The sequence below is a fragment of the Sinocyclocheilus grahami genome, unplaced genomic scaffold, assembly GCF_001515645.1.
Source record: "Sinocyclocheilus grahami isolate Dianchi unplaced genomic scaffold, SAMN03320097.WGS_v1.1 scaffold242.1, whole genome shotgun sequence".
In the NCBI taxonomy this organism is placed as follows: Eukaryota; Metazoa; Chordata; class Actinopteri; order Cypriniformes; family Cyprinidae; genus Sinocyclocheilus; species Sinocyclocheilus grahami.
This window is the reverse complement of record NW_015505421.1, coordinates 1,095,471-1,118,313: the sequence shown is the minus strand read 5'-3', so window position 1 is coordinate 1,118,313 and position 22,843 is coordinate 1,095,471. Positions and strand designations below refer to the sequence as shown.

Sequence of the window (22,843 nt, the reverse complement as noted above, 5' to 3'; positions counted from 1 at the left end):
AAAAATATATATATATATATATATATATATATACATTTATATATATATATATATATATATATATATGAACATATTTCATATATATATATATGAATATATATATATATATAGAGAGAGATTAACATAAATAAATAATTCGATTTTTATATATATATATATATATATATATATATATAAATTAGTTCAACTTTCTTGGGGAAAAAATTGGCTAAATTAATATTTATTTTCTCGAAACAAATCCTATACAGTTTGCTGAAGTACATTTATCTTGTTTAGATCAGTGATTCTCAACCAGGGACCACTAGGGGGGCTCTGCAAACTTCTTTTAGGAGCCCCAGTAGCTCCTAAAATGTTGTTATATTAATATAATCTTAATTAAAATGCTAAAAACATAAAAAATAAAGATGTAAACCATTAATCTCACACATATAGTTTATTTGTATTTATTTATTATAAACTCATGTGTTTTTTTTTTGTTACAATAGAAATACCAGAAGTACATATCAGCTTAGATAGGAGGGTTTTCTTGTATCGTCTTGGGGCCTTAGAGTCTAAAATGTTGAGAGCCACAAGATTAGATGTTTAGATATTTTTATAAGAAAACAAGACTTGCATGCTAATAGGATTTTAAGAAGTATTTTGCATAGTATGTTGCTTTTAACATTGAATTGATACAGAAGTTAGTGAAGTGAATATGTGTGTTGCAGCTGGAGGGCAGTCTGAAGGATGCTAAGAAGCAGCTACAGGATGAAATGCTACGACGTGTGGACGCTGAGAACCGAATCCAGACCCTGAAAGAGGAGCTGGATTTCCAGAAGAACATCTACACTGAGGTCTCACACACACATCTACATAAGCTGAGCTCTCTTGTGCATTTAAAGTAACAAAATAAAAATAAAAAAAAAAAATAGCATTCACTTCTGTCTGCTAAAATATTTAAGTCAATTACAGGTTCTGAAACAAAGACATGCAGGACTTTCTCTGCTACTCTAAACTGTAATCTTTTTTTCAGGAGGTCCGTGAGTCTAAGCGCAGACATGAGTCACGTGTGGTGGAAATCGACAGCGGCCGCCAGCAGGAGTATGAGAGTAAACTGTCTGAGGCTTTGATTGAACTCCGTAACCAACACGAAGAGCAGCTTCGCATCTACAAGGATGAAATTGAGAAGACCTACAACTCCAAGGTAATAAAACAGTCAAAGAGCAAACCGCCAAATGTGGTGGATTTACAAATTACTTTGAGGATCTACGTTTCTGTATCTCCCCAGAGGCACCTTGTTAAACCGGGCCCGCCCTGTATACATATTTGCTGACTGATCCGTTGCCAGCCGTATTTGTTGAAATATTTTTATATATAAAGACATACAACATATCTGTCAGTTAAATGTCATCCTGTTATCATCTATGTGTAGCTGGAGAATGCCCGTCAGTCGGCTGACAGGAACAGCCATTTGGTGGGAGCCGCCCATGAGGAACTGCAGCAGACACGTTTGAGGCTGGAGAGTGTGACCTCTCAGCTCACTCAGCTGCAGAAACAGGTACACACTCATACATACAAGTATTTATTGTGCTGGCAAGGCAACAATGCATTGAAATTCCTCATACCTGTACATGTGTACCACAATGCTCCTACAATAGAATAACTTGCAATAGAACTATCCGCAAATCACTTTTTGATGGAGAAAAACTCCACCCTCAGGATATATATATATATATATATATATATTATTCTCTTTAGGTAAAAAAAAATTTATCACAAAGAAAGTAAACTATTTTAAATTTGAGTTTAAAAATCAGACTCGTAGCATTCATTTACATTGTTTAAATTGCACGATTGTGCTCTCTTCATTAGATGACTGCTCGTGAGGCGAAGATCCGTGAGCTGGAGGAGGCTCTATCCAGAGAGAGGGACATGATGCGCCGTCGTATGGAGGACAAGGAGAAAGAGATGGCCGAAATGAGGCATCGCATGCAGCAACAGTTGGACGAGTACCAGGAGCTGCTGGACATTAAGCTCGCACTCGACATGGAGATCAGCGCCTACCGGAAGCTTCTGGAGGGCGAGGAGGAGAGGTGAGAGATGGGATATCACTTATTGCACACATGCAAATGTGGCTGCTAGTAAATAATAGAGCTGTCAATTGCTTTTAAAAAATTCTAATCAAATTAATTGCATGATATTCTGATTAATTAATAAAATTAACTGCAACAGTATTTGCTGAATAAGAATTGAAAAGTTGCTTAAATTACATTTTTAATATTTATTTTTTTTTAAAATAGATCAAATTTTTGCTGGTTTGATTTTTCGATTGCTTTTAATATTAAAGTTAGATTAAAAAAATATTAGTAAAAGATTTATTTAAAAAGTATTTTAATGTTTTTAAAATTAAATTTTTAATACAGCATTAATGATTCTGATTAATTTTTTTAAAGGGGTCATATGATGTTGCTAAAAAGAACATTATTTAATGTATTTGGTGTAATGAAATGTGTTTATGCGGTTTAAGGTTAAAAAAACACATTATTTTCCACATACTGTACATTATTGTTTCTCCTCTATGCCCCGCCTTTCTGAAACGCGTTGATTTTTACAAAGCTCATCGGTCTGAAAAGCGAGGTGTGCTCTGATTGGCCAGCTATCCAGTGCGTTGTGATTGGCTGAATACCTCAAGCGTGTGACGGAACTGTTACGCCCCTTACCATATTGTGATGCCCTGTCAGGCCGGAGCGACGAGACAAAAACATTAAAACCCATTATAAACGAGGCATTTGTTGCATCCAGTGGGGACATAATTATGGATTATAATGACTTATACTGTCTTTTTACACGTTGCATCGTGCCGTGTAAACATAAAATTATGTCTGCATTTGTGATCAGAGAAATGACAAACAAGTGCTACTCTACACTGGCCAAAACTCGCGTTTGAATCATCAGTGTCAAATTCTTTAAATATAAAAAACGTACTTACAGTCTGTGAGTCAGGAACAGCCGGCATTGTAGTCTACTCTCCCAGGATCAGGAAACAGTCCTCCATAAAATGTGCTGCACACATCTGAATATTTGGGTTGAACTGTTCTGGAACAGTGTTGTAAATACACCAGTAACCACTTATTTCTAGTCGTGTCCTCTTTTGGAAGGCCAAACAAAGTAGTTTTGCTTTCACAACGAAAGCAAACTTTTTCACAACTTGCGGCAACCACATGTGACGACCCCGGGCTGGATTCCGCTTCGTCCACGGCGAAAGCCGATCTGGCGATCCACAGCACGAAGTTGATGTATTTCCTCAGCGACCAACACGGATCAGCTCTAGGCATGACGAAGCGGATATCGTCCTCTTTTGGAAGACCAAACAAAGTAGTTTCGCTTTCACAACGAGAAACAGCGTCTCCGCGGCATGGCGGCAGCGGCAACAATACTACAGCGAGAATAAAAGTTACGCCTTCTTTCTTTGCGTGAACATTTGGGCGGCATTATGCAAATCTTCCCACATCGTGATGTAGATGTGTGGGGGCGTGTTAGAACGAGCCGTTTTAGGTAGGCGTGGTTGACTCTTAACTTTTATAAAGAATATCTCTTTGGATTTGAGACTTTAGTCTTTGCAACGTTACAGATCTTCTTTATGCACCAAGAGCTTGTAACACTCCGAAGAGAAAGTAAAAATTGAAATATGACCCCTTTAAAAAAATTCGAACTAAAAGACAAAAAAGCATATAAATAAAACTTTTAAATTTGAATCATTTTAAATCTAAGAGTAAAAGCATTAAAGCTATTCTGATTAATTAATTGCATATATCAATATTTACTAAGATTATTATACTAATTGTAATAGGACTTGTGGTGAATGATAGCCTCATGCATTTACTTACAAATCATCCTCACATCCTTTGTCCTGCTATCCCTGTTTAGGTTGCGACTCTCCCCGAGTCCCCCTCCTGTCCGTGGGGTGACTGTGACCCACTCCTCGGGTTCTGGCACTCATACACGTGTGGTCCAGAGCAGCACCAATCGTACCTCTTCAGGTAGTGCTAAAAAACGGCGCTTGAATGATAATGACAGCGATGTCTCCAGTGTGGTTGGCGGAACCGTTACACGCACACGCGTCGCGCAGCAGGCCTCTGCCAGCGGCCGCGTGACCGTGGATGAAGTGGACATGGAGGGCAGATATGTTCGGCTCAGTAACAAATCTGACCAGGTGAGAAGCAAAAGGAGCTTTGGGAACCAATAAAAAGGAATTAAATATTTACTTTTTATTAAACAAGTCTTCTTCCTCCAGGATCAAACTATGGGTCACTGGCAGGTGAAGAGGCAGATTGGTTCCGGCACTCCCATCGTCTACAAGTTCCCGCCAAAATTTACCCTGAAGGCAGGACAGACTGTCACGGTATGTATCGATTTACAACATAATAGTCACACTTTTTCAAATTCCCGACTCACTGCAGTGTCTCTCTGCTGTCAGATTTGGGCTGCAGGAGCTGGAGGAACCCACAGTCCTCCTTCTGACCTGGTGTGGAAGACCCAGAACTCATGGGGCAGTGGAGATCTGTTCCAGACCACCCTCATCAGCTCCAGTGGGGAGGTGGGATACTGAACCAAACCAGCCAGTTTTTTTAATAAGGTTTTATTTTATTTGAGGTAGCTAAGTGACTCATTCGCTTCCCTTTTTTCTTTATTTGTTTGTATTTCTCTAGGAAATGGCCATGAGGAAGGTCACACGCACTCTATTCCAGGATGAGGAAGATGATGATATGGTACTTAGTCAATTGCATGTCTCAAAATATTGTAGTAATCTCTTCTTTTTTTTGCACGATATATTTTGAGTTTTTCCAGGTTAAATTGAAAACATGAGTTCTTAGGACATACTAGACAAAGTTGAGCTATCTATAGTCTGGCATCACAAGTCTAAAGTTTTAACATGACTTTTTAAAAAGATTAATTATTGCTTTAAATCGACCGAAATCGAACTTTTGAAATGCATTTAAATGCATTTTCTTCACAGTAAAGTATAAGGTGCATGATGTGTGTATGATGTTTAAAACAACTCTGGTCATAATGAACATCATGTTATTTCTTTACCCAGTGTACTTTTGTTAATGGCTGTTAGTTGGGTTTGTTTTGGGTGTAGACTTCTCACAGTGAATCATAGCACTAAAATGAACTGAGAGCAGCCAGACTTCATCTCTATAATAAGATCCAATAGGTTCTCAGTCTAAGTTGTTCTCTGTTTACTGTCTCCCCCTGCAGGCCGCCCACAGCACATGCGGGGATAGTGAGTACAACCTCCGCAGCCGTACGGTGGTCTGTGGCTCATGTGGGCAGCCTTCAGATAAAAACAGCAGCTGTGTGACAGCCAGCTCTGGAGTGTCAAGTGCGGCTCGCTCCTTCAGCAGTGGAGGGGGGCTGCCTGAAGCTTTTGTCTCTCCCTCACACTTTATTGTGAGCAATGACAAACGCAGACAGGTTTGTATTTATTTAATTTTGCTGAGTTACATCAGAATTTTGAATTTTCAAATATTTTTTGTTAGATGACGTCAAGATGTGTATAAAAAAAATTTAAATGATTGCTTTTTGTCTTGGATTAAAAAAGATTTTTTTAAATCTATTTTAATAATTTTTAAACACAACTTTAAGAGTAAAATAATGTATAAAATAATTTAAAAAATCAATTAACTAAATCAATGTACCAAAAATGTTTTTGTCTTATCCTTTAAGTTAGATAAAAGAAAATGCTAAAACAATTTTAACGAATGGGATTTTTATATAAATAAAAAATTAACATTAAAATAGTAATACAGATTTAATAATAATAATAATTTTGTTTGTAACTAAGACTAAGAGCATTAACAAAAAATCTGAAAAACCCAAGTAGCAAAGTTTGAAAGTTTTTTTAAGTCAAATTTTAAGACTAAAAAGATTAACAGAAAAATGTGAAAAATCAAAGTTGCAATATATATATATACACATATATACATACACACACACACACATATATATATATATATATATATATATACATACATGTAATTTATGTATTTTTTTTATTTTTTTGCTACTTCTGAAAACAAAAGTGTTGTAATAAGAAATGTTTTTCAGCAGTTTTATTAAATTTACATTCATTTCTCTCTCTCTCTTTCTCAGGCTGGACCCAAACTAGACAACTGCTCCATTATGTAGACAAGCTGTAGGCAGCCCTGGCCATCTGTTCTTTCACACAAACCAGGAGGAATTTATTCAACAATTAGTTTCTTTTTGGATTACTTGTCTTATTATTACATTATATATTTTGTACTTCAGTCTTTGTTTTGTATTTCATAATCTGTGGGGTAGATTTTTGGCTTTTGTTTGGCATAAGGCTTCATACACTGGCAGCTTGTAGGCTGTAGTTTGCGATTATTATATACAGTGTTTCTCTAATATATTTGCATGATGGCCTGGCAGCAGCTTCAAAATAATCATACTGTACTCAGGGAGAGAGGCGAACGGAGCACTTCACACTCACACCATGAAATCTCAACGGGAATGCTGTCGGAACGCAACACGCACAGTCAATTCACCTCCATGACTAAACTCTCATTATAACCAGCCTTAGCACAGACTGGTTATCTAACTCACATACGAGGACAAACAGTGAGCATCAGTTAATTTAAGACAGGAAATGAGAGCTCATTCGTTATTGTCCCAAACTTTGTCAGTAGATTTTATGGTATTTTCATGCTACCTCTCACAGTTACATGATTAAAATTATGTGCACCTACAAAAGTGAAAGGAAAGTGAGTAATTCTATGCAGTTTTGTTAAAGTAAAACTCCAGGGTATTAATACAGATGTTCTGGATGTGAAACTGGTTTGTGCCTTGATACAGTTGCACAGTTGAATAGGAACTTTGTGTCTTTTGGCAGTGTGCTTACAAGCTCTGACTAGACTGCAGTATGTTGTGTCTTATGTAATAAGTGTTATGGGATGTTTCTGAAAGACTTGAAGCAACTATAAATCTAATCCAAAGAGAATCTCCTTAGCAGTTGGCAATTGCCAAGATGTTAAACAAAAGCTTATTGATTGTTTTAGAAGGAAAACTTTTGAAGTTTACTTGCTGAGAAAAACATATCTGATGTATTATGTTACCAGAGAATCATGTTGTGTTTAAAGTACTGAGTACTAACCTATTGCCGGTTTAAAGAGATGTATTTTTGTTTTCAAGCTTAGAGGCAGAATATTTAAATATGCAAAATGACCACCGTTATTCACAGCTTTAATGTTCTATTAATATTATTATTATTATTTTTACAATGACACTTGAAATTTTGAGTTTTATTGAAACCTCATATTTACATGTACACCAACATATTTGTGTTTCTCTATGGGACTGAGTGTTGATTTGCTCTTGTCACTCCTCTCTTGCAGTAGATGGTCCAGTTCCTCACCTGGACAGCTGTAAGGCTCCAGTAATCTGAGTAGTCTGTCCTTCCCTTCACTGCATACGTCCAGTCCGTTTAGGGCACTCTGAGAATCAAATTCCTGACTTAAAACAAAAATTGGTATCAGAAAGCTGGAACAGTTTTCATCATAGGAAATTAAGAACATAACCAAACCTCCCCACAGCTCTCCAGGAAGAGGACTGGATATTGCCAACATTAAACATTTATTTTATTGCTTTGCAAAGCTTTGGAATTCTAAAGGAGAATTTTGAGAATGTGTATCTATTTTTTCTATGTATACTTAAGAATTGTGATTTTGTATTTCTGCTTAAATAGCCATTGACATTATTGTAATAAGCCATGTATTTTTGTTTTTTAAACTGATAATGGATTTCAGTTGTTGTTAATGGCAAATTTATTTGTTTGGCATCTTTGGCAATATTGCCTTAATCAAAGAAACAGTTATTGATAACCAATTCTAGATTGCTGAAAGAATAATTTACCCTTAATTTTGAAATGGTGATTTTGGTTAGATGTCTAATTTCATGAAGGTTTTGCAATGCAGAGAATGTTTTGTTGATTTTTTTGTCTTTATCTTTATACTGTTTTGTGAGAAATTTCATAATTGTCGTGAAACCTATAAACTGTGCATTGGATTTTTCAGTTGAAAATAAAGCAGTTCTGAATTTTTCAGTTGCTCTCCAAATGTGTGTGTGTGTGGAGTGTGCTTGCGTGTACGCAACACATTTGACTTAAAATGTTTTATGGAAACTTTTGAATAATTAATTTTTATATAATTTAGGCTATTTTATTGTAAAGTCTTGTTTTTAGTACCATCAAATGACGGGACTTACAGTAAGAAGCCATGTATTGTATGTATTGATTGATGAAAGGTTACATGTTTAGGCCTTTGTCTACTGATTACGATTATTAAGAGTTTCACAAAACGCGCATACATGACGTTTCACAGCGTGCTGACGTTTATCTCAAACGTGAGCTCACGATGACGTGTTTGACGGTTAGCGTCAAGTGATGGTTTATATTGTGAAAAGTTGAATATATTAGTTTTCACACACACACACACACACACACACCTTATCCACCTTTTTCTTCAACGCGGAAGTAAGCCTATGGGTGAGACTTCCGGTTCATTAGCCGCTATAGGTAAATAACGAGGAGAATAACGACGTGCAGTAAACGGTAAAACTGTTTGCACTACAAACCAGTGAGTTCACAATTAAGATAATACATTAAAATAATATAAGATACACCACCTTTTAATATCAAGCAGCAAAACAAACTGTTTTGTTCAGCTAAAAATAGCTGGACGGAGTGGACGCAGGTGAGACCGGAAGCCAGACCCATAGAAATTGCAAATGGCCGCGCCCATTTTTATGACAAGAAAAAAGTGGATAGTTTCGCTTCAGAAAACATTGTTTCATCAACTGCAGTCGTATGGATTAAAGTTGTGTTCGTTTTGCGTGGTTTTCGAAGCTTCAATCTGGAGGAATCAGAAAGAAACTCCGACCTTGCAAAGACAAATCCTGCAGGAGCTACACACCACATACCTGCACACTCCGCGGATGGATTGTTTTTCTACAAATCTCATCTGGGTTGCCATGAGGGTGAGTAAATGAGTATCCGATTAGTCACAGACATTAATGAGATTCATGAAAAGTTGTGCTTGAAAATTTAGATTTTATTTACACTATTTACAAGTCTTATGGTTGAACTCAATTGACATTCATAGCAAAATGTTCCCAATGCTGGATCTTACAAACATGAAAACTTGTTCTGTAGCAGTTAAAAATGATATTGTCATTTACACCCTGATTACCAGACTAGTTAAGAAACATGAATAGCATTTAAAACAGAAAAATATGTAGCATTTAACCCATTCATGTCCAGACATGTCCTATTAATGTCTTTACTCGCACATCTTCTATATGAGCATATGTGCAGTGTTCTTTTGCAGTTTTTCCCACTTAGGATTTAATACAGCAACTTGTGATCAGTGAACCAAGTCTCTTGGTTGTTAATGTTGTCCAGCAGATGGTAGTATTGCGCAGTTTTCCATTAATCTCTGGTGGGCGGTATTTCATTTCTCAGTTTGTAAAGCACACTTTGTATTTGGCAGTGATTTTAGAGTAGAACCAAAGTCTTTAAGGAGATCAGTGGGGCAGTCTTCGTGGCGATGGAGAGGGTGGTCTCCGCACTGGAGGCATATCATAATGCCCAGGAATGTGACTGTTGATGGGCAGATCATAATGATTCTGAGGTTCCTGTTCCACAACGTTGCCAAGGGAACTTCTGAAATGTTCTGAAATACAGTGAACAAATATATTTTAAATGTTGTACCAGATGTGATGCATGACACACCGATCTGAGACAACACTCCAAAGCCATCATGTTGTCATGAACCCAAATGGCCCAAAAAATAAAAACATAAATAAATATTAACATTTTCATTTTATACTTTTAAATATGTCAAAGTATGCAAAAGTAGGGCTGGGTATCGAGTTCGATACTTTTTAGGCACCGACCGAATTGCTTAATTGCTATAATCACTTATAGATTCCAGGGCTTGACATTAACTCTTCATTAACGCCAGACAAGTAACATGATTAAAACATCAGAAACCAAAAATAACTATGTAAACAACAAAACGCAATATTATTCTGATTTTATTACATTGAGAGTAAGTGGCGAATAGTGGATATAGCTACTGAATATAAAGCATCTATTGACAGAATATAGGCTCATAGCTTCTCCAGGAGAAATCAAAACGCGCAACACTAAGAAACTCAGCATCCTGAGGTAAACATTCAAAATGGAAAGTTTTTATATTTAAAATACAGTTAGTTAGGCAACATCACACAACGTTTTCACCATTACGACTGTTTAATAGTTTAATAGTTCTATAAACAGTTCAGTAAGCAAATACAATAATATTAGGTCACTTACATTTTAGGCAGAAACAGCGCATCTCACAGCAACCAGACGATTCATTGCGATACCCAGCCCTATGCAAAACTGCTCAGAAAATAGATTTTAAATATATTTGCTTAAATGTATTTTTGAGACATTTTAGTTATTTATATTTCCTTGCATAATTTGGCCGTTTTTTAAAATATATTTTGTGTCAACACTTAAAAATAATCTTTGCATTTAGCCAAAATAAATTTTAAGACTATACATTTTCTGGCCCTTAGGAATACATTTTGTAATATATTTTGGGATTTGAAAGTTTATACGAAATATATTTTCAATTAGAACAGCAGTGCTGTTTACAGCATATATTTAGTATATATTTAAAATATATTTTGGCCAGAAAAAAAAAACGAGAGGTTAATATTTAGTAAATATATTTCAAAATAAAACTATATAATATAATATAAATATATTTTCTGTCAACACTCTCAAATCCCTCAGCACAGACGGAGTAATATCCAATTTCTTTTGAGAAAACTACCTCTGCATGACAGAGTGGAGGGAGTCATGATTGGTGGGCTGATTTCAGTGTAGGATCTTTCACAAAGCACTGCAGACTTCATCTCCATGTAGCTGCTCTCCGGAGGACAAGGTGGCAGGCCAGGCAGATCTTTGATGGTGGCATATGGGTTCTCGCTGTTCAGAGAGCTGCTGCTCACTGCCACACATGAATCTTTCAACTCTGCAACCACCACAGCATGTTAGACACAACTAAGATAGAAGAACATATAGAAGAATAATATGTGGGGGACTTTGTTGTACCTACCTTTGTTGTAGTGCTTCCCGAGAGTAGCACTATAGCTGTAACTTCGATCAATGCCAAAAGCCCCTGCAAACACAATAAGAGCCCATCCAATTTACTCGGACAACCACACAGCACAGAACAAACTAAAAATATAGTGTGGTCATATGATGAAACTGTTTCCCAGTATCCATTACCTGGATCTTTAGGTGGCTCCTGGTGTTTCCAGCCTGGAGGAAGAGTTGCATTAGTCTCAGCCGCAAACAGACCTCTCCTCTCCCTCTCCATGTTCTTCAGACTGCAGAACAGATGATTGTTGGTGTTCTGTCAAAGCATGAGACATAAAGGAAGTCGTTTCTGTTATATGTGCAAAATTCTGGTTTTGTATACTTAAAGTAAAAAAAAATAAATCAATACAAAAATAATTAAGTATAATCTGTTGCTCTGCTCCAAAAACAGAAATGAGTAATAAAACTTAAATATGTAATCAATTAATTTACTTACTGCACAGCCCACTACTGTTTATTAGAGGGTTATGCATAAATAATTGTTTAAAGTAAAGAATATCCAATTGATATGGAATTCAATTTCTTATAGAAGTGCATTTCCCCCACATAAGAAAAACATGCTTTGGTAAATTATAGTTATGACAATTCATAATTATAATATTAAAAAGTAGAATTTATGACATAAATCTTATAAAGAGATAAAAAGTAATGAGATTTTTATTCATAAATTTGATCTCAATTTTAACACACCTTTTATCTCATTTTTACTAATCGACTTTTTATCTCATAAATTCATTACATTGCAGATGCAAGGTTGAATTAATAGACTACATTCTGGGATACACTGAACATTTCACTTTAGTGTTTACATTTATTAATTCAGCAGGTGCTTTTATCCGAAGTGACTTACAAATTAGTCAAATCAGAAGCAATTTGTGACATAGCTAACAAAATTCATAGTTGGCTAATAACAATTTACATATTGTGCACAATATTCATATAGTAAGAGTGGGATGCTAATATGCTACTCCGAACATGGTATATACCATGTTATTATACATATAATACCATGATATTACTCACCTTGATGGCTCGGTCCTGGTTGTTGGGCAGGTGTGGCAGTGGAGGTCTGTTCTGAGACAGCGTGTGGTAACTCGGGTTTGAGTAATAGTGATGGTAGCTGTGTGGAACATCTACAAGAAATAAGAAAATACCAAATAAAAATGCTTATATCAGATTTTCAGCATACCAATTAGTCATAGTCTTTCATTTGTGCAAATTAATTGAGGCACTACTGAAAGTATCAAAAACTCCCGTGGCTCATACCTGGCACAGCATACTCTAAACTGACAGTGCGGGTTGAAGAGAAAGACACAACGGGAGTATTGCTCTGTTTGTCCTGTTGTCTGCGCCGATACAACAACAGAACAGCCAACAGGAGCACAACCAGAATCACCAGCACCACAATTCCTGCGATCGCACCCAACGAGTCCTTCTCCACCGGAGACACAGGCACCATCATACTCAGTTCTTTCTCTGAAAAACACACAGCCATTCACATTACACACACTGACAGGCATTAACATTTCAGTGTTTAACATTGTCAACATAGAGAAAACGTACAGAAAAGCAAAGGTTTTTAGGCTGCTTTTAATACCTGGTTTGCAGTCCTCGCCTGGTCCAGGTACACACACACAGTCTCCGGTGTGAGGACCGCAGGAATGGTTGGGGGGACATGAGCAAGTCTGAGCACAGTTAGTGCCGAACGTCCCAATCTGACACACTGCAAAGTCAGACATTTGGCCAATGTTTGATGAACTTGTATAGTGACAGACATATTGAGCCTGATCCAGGAATAAAAATGTATTTTCAGATGAGAATTACAATATGAGTTATTTATTCCGAAACCACATCCAGGAAATCTGGCGAACAGTCTTTTCTAGGAGAAACAACTCTTAATATTCAACTTCAGCTTAATCATTGCAACACACTACGCAGTCATTTTCTTACTTGGTATTTTTGTCTTGTTTTCCGGTACAAATCTAAACATTCTTCAATCAAGATATATTTACTTAAGATACAAAATGTTTTGTTTTCTGAGAAATGTATCAAAATTAAGTGAGGTTTTTGGTTCAAATAAAAAAATATCGGTGTAAATAGTCGGGTAATAAAATCAACTTTATTCAAAAGAAAAATAAGTTTATTTTTCTTACCGCATTGGCAGACATTTTTCTTGTTTTACCTAACTTCATTTTGATATATTTCTCAGAAAACTAAACGTAACATCTGATGTCACTTTGCATAAGATAATAAAGCCAGTGAAATCAAATAGTCTCTCATAGACAAGAAAACTCACATAAAGAGCAGTCCGGTCCAGTCCATCCGGCGGGACAGAGGCACGAACCATCCTGGTGATGACATGTAGCATTGTTGGTGCACCTGCACACATTGCTACAATGGCGTCCATACCGACCGATGGGGCAGGCTAGAGATCAAACAAAAATAGCAGTTAAATGATTTATGCAAGCCTTAAAATAGAGGATTATACTGTAGACAATTTGCTGCTATGTATGGACGTTACAGGTTTAAAGAGATAATTCACACAAAGAGGAAAATTCTGTAATTATTTACTCACCTTCATGTTGTTCCAAACGTGTATGCTCTTATTTTTCAGTAAATAATGACTTAATGGACAACCTTGATGGTGCTTTTAGTGTTTTTTTGCCCTTGTAAGTCACTATGAACAGTCACTGTATGGAAAATAACTGCTAAAAATGACATGAGGGTGAGTAAATAATGGCTTTTTTTTTTTTGCATGACCAAGTAAGTTTGTTCATGTTTGTATCTAACCTTGTTCACACAGGTGTCCAGTATATCCAGGCAGACACAAACAATCGCCTGTTATGTGATGACAGGAGGAGGCATATACACATGGTGGACATTGACGGCTGCACCTCTCTCCAAACATTCCAGCACTGCACACTACAAAGAAAAAAAGAGAGCACTGTCTAAACCAGCTTTAATGTGACCCGAGCTCTCAAAGATGCCGATGGATGCACAGGTACATATATACTCACTGTGTTGACACTGATCTCCCCAGAATCCGGGTTTGCACAGGCAGGTTCCCGTATGTGCCTGACAGGTGGCACTGTTGAGGCAGGAGCAGGTCTGGTTGCACTGAAGGCCCCACGTTCCCTCTGGACACTGCTGTGTACAGCGTAGACCTGCAGAAGAAATCGGATGAGTTGCCTAAACTGGCATGTGCTATTAGAGGTCTAGTGCACTATTTTGTTAACTTGGAAAAGAAGCAAAGTTTCATCAGTTTCACACTTCATTTTGTCTTAATATTCTGATTATAAACAAGACTTTAACCTGATTTAATCCATCTTCTATAAAAACTGTTATAACTCTTTTTGGCTCGCAAATATATTTTTATGATTCTCTGACTGGTGTACATACTGTAGAGATTTCAAAATTACTATTATTATATGTACATGTGCACCACTAGGGTACCAAACATATAAATCAAGTCAATCTCAACAGAAATAAGGGGATTAATATAATATAATATAAAATAAAGGTCTTCACTGCATTATGGGTGATATCAATAGAGAGGAATAATAAAATGTGCATAGAATGACACACTACTCATACTATTTTTGTAGTATGCAATATGTAAACCATTCACAGTATGGAAATTTTATGTAGGCATGCGAACTTGACATACCACATTTGCTGATTTAGACCAGTGCATACTGCACAGAATACTGTATCCCATAATGCAATGCACTTGGCTCATCCTTCCATTTCCTGAGTGACTGCTTATCAGTTGTGATTTTTAACATCACCTGCTTCACTCATTATTTGATCAGCCAGAAGCTGCTCATGCTTTAAGCATTTATCACTGCATGTTTTGCATATAATTCATTCGGTGGTATATACAATAGGCCTTACAAATGCAAATGAAGTCCTACCTGTCCAGCCCGGTAAACACAGACACTGGCCTGTATCACTCTCACATCCTTCATCATGCAGACAGTCACATTTGTGTTGACAGCCTGGACCGAATGTCCCGATCTGTTTATTCCAGAATGGAAATATTGATTCAGAATGATCAAGTAACTCTGACTCTGCCCAGTGAGATTATACAGCTCTAACATAATAACTACTTTAATTTGAATGTTGGCCATGCAGCATGTACTCTAAGCAAAAGAGCTTTATGCATTTTTCATCAGGTTAATAACTTTTGCTGATGGTATCAAATTACTGCAGATGATTTGGGAGACAGAAATGCTGAACAGACAACAACACAGATGTCAAATTCAGTTCACAGGAGGAAAAAGTGTGACTAAAGATGAATTGCCTGTATCTCTGAACTGGTTATTATAAATCAAATACATGTAGGCCTGTCACGATTACAACTTTTTGTTGTGCGATATATTGCCCCAGAAATAATTGCGATAAGCGATATTATTGTCATTTTAAAGACCATTTTATGCCACTGAATATATAATCATAATGTAACAGCATAATAATGCAAGAAGGCCTACACTTCCAAATGACAACAAAGTTCATTTTTAAGAATATTTAGATCATGAAAATTAAGTATCAAAATATTAGATACCTTAAAAAACTTGAATAAATAGTAAATAAACATTTTCTAACAAAAAGTGCAAAGTAACAAGTAGAAAAAAAGAAAAATGCACAAAGAACTTGAATGGAGATTTTTCCATCTACAGATTTTTTCCTTTTCACTGTAAATTAAGGGTGCACACTATTGCTGAAAAACACAATCACTACTTAGCAGTCAGATGTCTGTATGCACAAAGGCACAGATCCCTAAACAAGGCCATATTTGCAGATGAAACTTTGTTTGTAGATGCATTTTTTAAAATATGAACTAGCACGTCATGACTACACCACATTATGTACGAGAAGCTGCAAAAGACACAGGTGCAAGTGGAATGTACAAAACATGGTGACATTAATTTTTAAGTAAATATAATGGGCGATATATTCCGGCACCAAAAATGATTGAGGTCATGTACATATATTGCGCGATAAGTCGATATATTAATTATTGCGACAAGCCTAAATACATGTGCACTGTATGATAAAGACTTACTGGACAGGGCTCGTCACAGGAAGCTCCTCTCCACCCTGCGGTGCACTTGCAAGAACCATCGGCAGGGTGGCAGGATGCTCCATTTGCACACTGACATGTAAAGTTGCAGCCAGAACCCCATGTGTCCTCTGAACATGCAATAGAACAGTCAAGGCCTCTCCACCCTAAACACGCACACACAAAAACACTGTTGGGGTGACACTGTTCTATAAATAAATAATGTAGGTAGTTTATTTATAATATTTTTTATTGAAAGAGCATTAGTAAACAGTATTTTATAGCATTGTCCCCTTCAGTTTGTCTGTTCATTTGTCCTTGACTTGTTTACTGACTCACTGATGCTCTGGATTCATTGACCAGAACTTACCTTCTTTACAGAAACATGTTCCATCGATGGGAGAGCAGGCTATAGAGTTTACACAGGTACAGGGAGACAAGCAGCCCTTCCCATAGAAACCATTCTCACAAAGCTTCTCGCAGTGTAGTCCCTACACACACACAGGAATATTAATGTGGAATATTACGTGGTATAGAGGAAGTTGTTTTGTTTGTGATTGTGTCTGTCCATTCACCGTGTATCCGGGCGCACAGTGGCACTCGCCCTTCACCGTGTCACACACCCCTCCATTCACACAGACGCAGGGCTCCAAGCAACCATTGCCATAGTAACCATGATCACAGGTTTCATTACAGTATAGCCCCGCCCACCCAGGCTGACAGGTACACTCCCCCTTCAGAGGATGACAGCTGTAATATCCATGACACAATCAATACATACAGTGACACGTGGGAAAATGACTCAAGCTGATCATTTTTGTTATCAAACAGCATTTGGTTAATAGAATGATCAATTGATTGATAGAACTAACTGGTCAACACAAATAGTTTGTCTTTGTTCTCAGCAGTGTTGTTGACGTTAACTAAAACTATTTAAATTATTCAATGAAATTATTCAATAACTGAAATTTACTAACTGAAAATTAAACTTTGATAAAAAATTAAAACTGTTTAGAAAAAAACTAAACTAGTAAATATTAGTGGTCGACCGATATATCGGCCGATATTTGGCATTTTTTAAATATCGGCATCGGCCGATAAGTTTTCCTGTTTTGCCGATACGTTCGAGGCGGGACTTTTATTTTGACGGCACTGAGAACAGCAGCGCCTGGGCACACAGTGCTCACATTCTCCCTATTTGTTCGCTGTCATCGTTAACAGTTCTGTCTAAATACGGATAGAAGTCTGTCTAATGATCAGAACAGTTAAACAATTAAATTAATGTATACAAAGTCTTATAACGATTGCTTATATGTTATTAGTAATAGAAAGGCAAACATTATAATACTTTCTTGTTTGCTGTCAGCATTCAGCAAATACACATTTATATAATTTAAACAAATCTTTGCATGTCTAATAAACATCTAATTTCAAAAACCTTGCAAACTTAGTCGGATCAAGTTGTGAGATCTTGTGAAGTGTGCATGTGTATCCTGCATGATCGCGTGTTCTCTGTATAACGGTCGATCCGTGCGAATTGAATGCGGACAGGTGGAGAGTTCAGCTTCACTGGAGATGCACGATCGACAAGCTTTAACTCATGATTTTAAATTATGCTGCGTTTTATGCATTTGCCCGCTGTCATATTCATGTCATTTTCACTGTGTGCTGCATGTAAAATGAGTGTTACTTTGGCTTTATTTGAAAAAATATGATTAATGCACACAAACTTCCCAGAATACTGAGTGCCCTGTTGATTACAGTGTTTACTTCCTTTTTAATTATAATTTTATTAAATATTTATTTATTTGTGAAAAATACTTTGTCATCTAAAGTATAAGTATGTTTATTTAACACATTTATTTTTAAAACAATTTTAAAATTTCTTAAAAATTAATTAAAATAAATAAAATTATATCGGCCTCCCTGCTTTCCAAGATATCGGCATTGGCATCGGCTGTCAAAAAACAATATCGGTCAACCACTAGTAAATATAACAAAATTACTAAAACTAAAATTAAAACAAAAACATTAAATTAAAATGAAATACAATTCTAAATATTAATAAAAACTATAATAGTACATAAATCATACTAAAGTAGCACTGGTTCTGAGAACAAAATGCATGTAATTTTCTGTAGTAGTTGTGTTCAGTCTGTGGCAAATCAAATTTAGTGATCATCAGTAACAGCACACCTGAGAGTGTTTTGTGAGTTGCAGAGGCAGTGGTGTTCGCAGTGCATGCCGTAGGTCCCATCAGTACACATCCTGTGATCACAGCGTGGACCTTTAAACCCCGGCTCACACAGACACCCACCGTGGATGTTATAACACCGTGCTCCGTTAGCACAGTCACACACACCCTTACAGTCCACACCGTATGTGCCCACTGGACACTCCTCGTTACACCTTCACAAGAGACATGCGTGCTCACTCAAGAGGGAAACATACAGTATAACCATGCTGCTCAAATAATGATCAGAGGCTTTCTGTGGATTTCCGAATTTTTCAAGATTTTCTAGAGCTACAAATCCATACCTACCAAATACTTTGAATGACCAACTAGTGTACAACCAATAAGTTGTCATCAGGGCCGGCCCAAGCCTTTATGGGGCCCTAAGCAGAATTTTACATGGGGACCCCTCAGTGCCGCCAATACGACTGATTATTGTCAATGCTTGATTATTCACACACCCATTATCGATTCTATTTGTTGTAGCTGTGTTGCTTACGTCATACCAATGTCTGCCTGTTATGTTTTTACCCTTCTATGATTTTTAATTGTAACAGTAGCAAACCCATAAGTGTGGTCAGGTGTTAATTTGCACTTTAACATTCGAAGTCTTACAGTGCTAAGTGGCGTACTTAATGTGGTGTACTGAAAAGTAGCTAAATAAACTAGGTGACAATGCATTTGTGGAACAGAATGTTATTTTAACAACATAAATTATTAAACACACATCTAAAACAACAACTCTTAATCTATAACTAGCTAACTGAGGCATAGTGATATTGGAATATAGCAAGACCCCAATGGTAGGCTAAGGTAAATAATGTTAAGCTGTTATCAGCACCAAGTTTATGAAAAAGAAGCTTATTTTTATTACAAAAATATATAGACAGGAAAGTTATTTTTATACAGAAGACAAAAACTTTAATCAAAAACTAGCTAAGTAAAATATTATAATAGGCCTATATTATGATGTCAAGGCTATTTACGGATGTTTAATCAAACATGAACTTCCCTAAAACAAGAAGATACCCTACCTAGGCTATGCTAATTAACTAGTCAGCCAGGCCCCCTCCCACCCCAGGTTCAATTTGTCCTCCCTCCACCCCCGAAATGCGATCGATTTTAACCCTTTGACGTGCTGCGCTTTGGCTGGCGCTGAGCCACTGAAAGGGTTAGGTGAACTGTTCAGTGTTTTCAACCGCTTTATTTCATTTATTTTAAGATTTCGGACATTTAAATAGACATTTCAATTAAGTACTAGCAAAAAAAGAAATTTATAGTTTGTAAAATACATACTGATTTCTATGGAAAGCGTCAATAATAAACCTTTCAATTAAAATGTTATATTCACTGGCCACTTACTTTCATGTATTTCGGGAGAAATGGGTGAATATAGAAGATGTAAATTCGACAGATCCACACTACAGCATCCAGCGCGCATTATAGATCAACTAACGTGGTCATTAATGTTGTTTAAATGTCAAAAATTAATTTACACATATTTGACAATCAGAATAGGCTGTATCATATAGTTAATGATTTAGACTAGTTAACAAATTTGTGGATATTTTGAATAAAGAAGGAAAAACTAAATAAAAGTCATACAGCGCTATTGTGCCTGCATCGCTATTGAAATAATAAGATGATGCGTATAAATAATTTAAATATTTAATATTGCTTTTGTACTCTTGGGGGCCCCCTGGTGGCCACGGGGGCCCTAAGCAGCCGCTTAGTTCGCTTATGACTTGGGCCGGCTCTGGTTGTCATTTAGCACATAGTTTCTCAACTGGTGGGTTGTGACCCAAAAACAAGTGTCAGGTCTGTTCTGATAGGACTGCAGATATTAGGGAAAAAATAATGCAAAATGCAAATATTAAAATGATGCAGACCTGTCTCCAGTGTAGCCTGCATCACACTGACATTGGCCCTTTTCTGGATCACAGTGGCCTCCATTATGACACAAACATTCTTTAGCACAGTTTGGACCAAAACGGCCCGGTGGACACCTCTCAGTACACACTGCACCCTGAAACAGAGAGAGAGAGAGAGGCTAAAAATGGATGTTCAACTAAGAATAAAAAATAAAAAAACACAACCGGTACACAGATTTCTCACCATCCAGCCAGGTGGGCACAAACACACCCCTCTCCCCTGGCAGATGCCTCCATTCTGACACGGGCAGCGTACAGGACATCGGCTCGGCCTCATGCACGGCTCCTCGCACCTGAGCGACAGAGACATGTCACACCATATACAGTAGTGAGGTGCACAGTGAAAATCTGATTCGAAATTCAGTTCAAACCTGGACAAACAATGATAATGTTTTAGGATTGTAAAAATGTAAAACTGCAAAACATTATGGAGTAAAATGAAGGAATTAAGGAAGATTTCAGATACACACTTTTTTTTTGGTCACTAAACAAATAGGTAAATTTGTTATAGTGACCATGTGAACTCCTTTGTACAAAAGGTCAGATTCAGAAGATTTCTGAAATCATTTTTTCAATTCAACTTTTCATTCAAATTGGTATGCTGGTCATTTAATTTGTAATGGGAAGAAAATTCAATCTGAATATTAATTGTAAAATTAATACATGAAATAACATATGCATGAAGTTTTTTTCAACAGTGTTGTTATTGTTAACCAAAAACGCTTTCAGTAATTGGAATAAAATAAAATGTAAAAATATTATACAAAAAACTGCATACATTTTATATGAAGTACTACTAAAACTAAAATGGAAATCTGGAAAACTGAATTAAAACTAAACAGAAATCTAACAAATGAAGAACTAATAAAAATGGCATACGTACATGACCAAATTACTAAAACTTAAATGAGAATTAAAATGAAAATACATTTTAAAAACCTGATAAATACTATAATAGCATATAAATAATACTAAAATAGTGTTGTTTTCCAGTACTAAGACAGTCAAATGAAATTTCCTTTGACTGTGTTTTTGAACTAAATGCAGCAAAGATAAGGAAGACTACTGTTTACTGTATATGATATGTGCCCATGCGTGACACAACATACTGTACTGTATATAATGTCAGCGAAATGCTTTAAAATAAGGATAATGTGAGGTATGTAAAAATATACATAGGCATATGTAACAAGAGTAAATTTAGCATTTAAAATCCTTCCATAATATACAGAGAGCAGTAAGAAGCCACATTATTATTCTAAGGTACTTCCAGCACTCACAGAGTTCCAGTAAATCCATCTCTGCACACACATTCACCAGTGATTTTATTGCAGGATCCTCCTGTTCCACACAGGCACTGCTGCAGACAGCCCTGACCGAATGACTTTGCAGGACAGGGCTCCTGACAGGAAGAAAATATGTTGAATTCAAATAATGAAACTTTGTTATATATTGTAAATTTAGCTTTTTTGAATATCATCTCCCAAATCACATAGTAATGTAAAGTTTTGAATGTATACTTCATCTAGACATAATATATTTTACTTGAATAAAAGCAGGTCATTTAATAAAGAGGCTGTTGGTGTGGCTGTACCTGGCAGTGTTCACCAGTGTATCCGGCTGGGCACTGGCAGCTTCCTTTAATAACGTCACACTCTCCCCCGTTCTGGCACTCACAGCGCTGCCTGCAGCCTGGACCCCATTGCTGGGCATTACATGCTAAACACAAATTCAGCTAATTCTGAGAAATCAGCAAACACGCATATTAAAAAGTCTGTTCAGATGCATTTACAAGAAGCTTTTCTTTGGATTAAACTGGTTTTCTTATTGTCTTAAGTTGGTCTGACTGTGTTTGGTCATTTGAGCAAGTCGGCGCTAAGGGATTCCTGAATACTTCAGAGATTCTCTTGAGCATCCCTGGCATTTAGAGCATAACAAATTGATAGCGTGATTGACCAGAGAATTTGTACGGAGCTCAACAGAAGGAATGAGTTTCAAATGGGAAATTTTACAGATGGTGTTTGGCCGGACCTCAGAGAGAGCTCAGGCCAGCGCTCACACAGGGATTGGATTTCGGTCATGACACAACCTAAACTGATGACACGTACCCTTTAGGGGTTAAGAAGAGGAATCCATCACAGAAACAGACACATAAACACACACTCATGCAGAGCATGTCAGGGAACTCAAAGAGATCATTAATCAGTGAGGTTCTGAGCTCATTTGGCTTCTACGATACTAGTTAACTTCTGTATTCCATTGTACTGAATGATTTCTTTCTGTTTTGATAGGAAAACATGTACAGTATGAAAATTATATGTATTTATTTTATTTTTACTACCATTTATGTTTTCTGTTTTAATATATTTTAAAATGTAATTAATTCCTGTGCTGGCAAAGTCTTT

General features: G+C 36.6%; 2 protein-coding genes across 5 annotated transcripts in view; one reads left to right on the top strand and one right to left on the bottom strand.

Moving 5' to 3' along the window:
• The window catches only part of LOC107598000 (lamin-A-like), a 32,485-nt gene extending 24,362 nt beyond the window's left edge, over positions 1 to 8,123 (top strand). For all 3 annotated transcript variants that reach the window (XM_016289239.1, XM_016289237.1, XM_016289240.1), the window contains 10 exons: positions 708 to 833; positions 1,013 to 1,183; positions 1,412 to 1,537; positions 1,852 to 2,072; positions 3,907 to 4,192; positions 4,274 to 4,381; positions 4,457 to 4,576; positions 4,689 to 4,748; positions 5,242 to 5,457; positions 6,136 to 8,123. In XM_016289239.1, coding sequence (XP_016144725.1) covers positions 708 to 833; positions 1,013 to 1,183; positions 1,412 to 1,537; positions 1,852 to 2,072; positions 3,907 to 4,192; positions 4,274 to 4,381; positions 4,457 to 4,576; positions 4,689 to 4,748; positions 5,242 to 5,457; positions 6,136 to 6,171 — 1,470 coding nt within the window. In that variant the 3' untranslated portion in view covers positions 6,172 to 8,123. The remainder of the gene's footprint in view (positions 1 to 707; positions 834 to 1,012; positions 1,184 to 1,411; positions 1,538 to 1,851; positions 2,073 to 3,906; positions 4,193 to 4,273; positions 4,382 to 4,456; positions 4,577 to 4,688; positions 4,749 to 5,241; positions 5,458 to 6,135) is intronic.
• Positions 8,124 to 9,548: 1,425 nt separating this feature from the next.
• Positions 9,549 to 22,843, bottom strand: part of LOC107597999 (platelet endothelial aggregation receptor 1-like) — a 34,535-nt gene continuing 21,240 nt past the window's right edge. For both annotated transcript variants that reach the window (XM_016289235.1, XM_016289236.1), the window contains exons 6-24: positions 22,033 to 22,157; positions 21,719 to 21,840; positions 20,623 to 20,731; positions 20,397 to 20,533; positions 18,471 to 18,683; positions 16,850 to 17,024; positions 16,645 to 16,765; positions 16,278 to 16,441; positions 15,127 to 15,229; positions 14,230 to 14,376; positions 14,003 to 14,134; positions 13,509 to 13,637; positions 12,810 to 12,935; positions 12,479 to 12,688; positions 12,236 to 12,345; positions 11,342 to 11,468; positions 11,169 to 11,231; positions 10,884 to 11,084; positions 9,549 to 9,731 (exon numbers count right to left, since the gene is read on the bottom strand). In XM_016289235.1, coding sequence (XP_016144721.1) covers positions 9,583 to 9,731; positions 10,884 to 11,084; positions 11,169 to 11,231; positions 11,342 to 11,468; positions 12,236 to 12,345; positions 12,479 to 12,688; positions 12,810 to 12,935; positions 13,509 to 13,637; positions 14,003 to 14,134; positions 14,230 to 14,376; positions 15,127 to 15,229; positions 16,278 to 16,441; positions 16,645 to 16,765; positions 16,850 to 17,024; positions 18,471 to 18,683; positions 20,397 to 20,533; positions 20,623 to 20,731; positions 21,719 to 21,840; positions 22,033 to 22,157 — 2,663 coding nt within the window. In that variant the 3' untranslated portion in view covers positions 9,549 to 9,582. The remainder of the gene's footprint in view (positions 9,732 to 10,883; positions 11,085 to 11,168; positions 11,232 to 11,341; positions 11,469 to 12,235; positions 12,346 to 12,478; positions 12,689 to 12,809; positions 12,936 to 13,508; positions 13,638 to 14,002; positions 14,135 to 14,229; positions 14,377 to 15,126; positions 15,230 to 16,277; positions 16,442 to 16,644; positions 16,766 to 16,849; positions 17,025 to 18,470; positions 18,684 to 20,396; positions 20,534 to 20,622; positions 20,732 to 21,718; positions 21,841 to 22,032; positions 22,158 to 22,843) is intronic.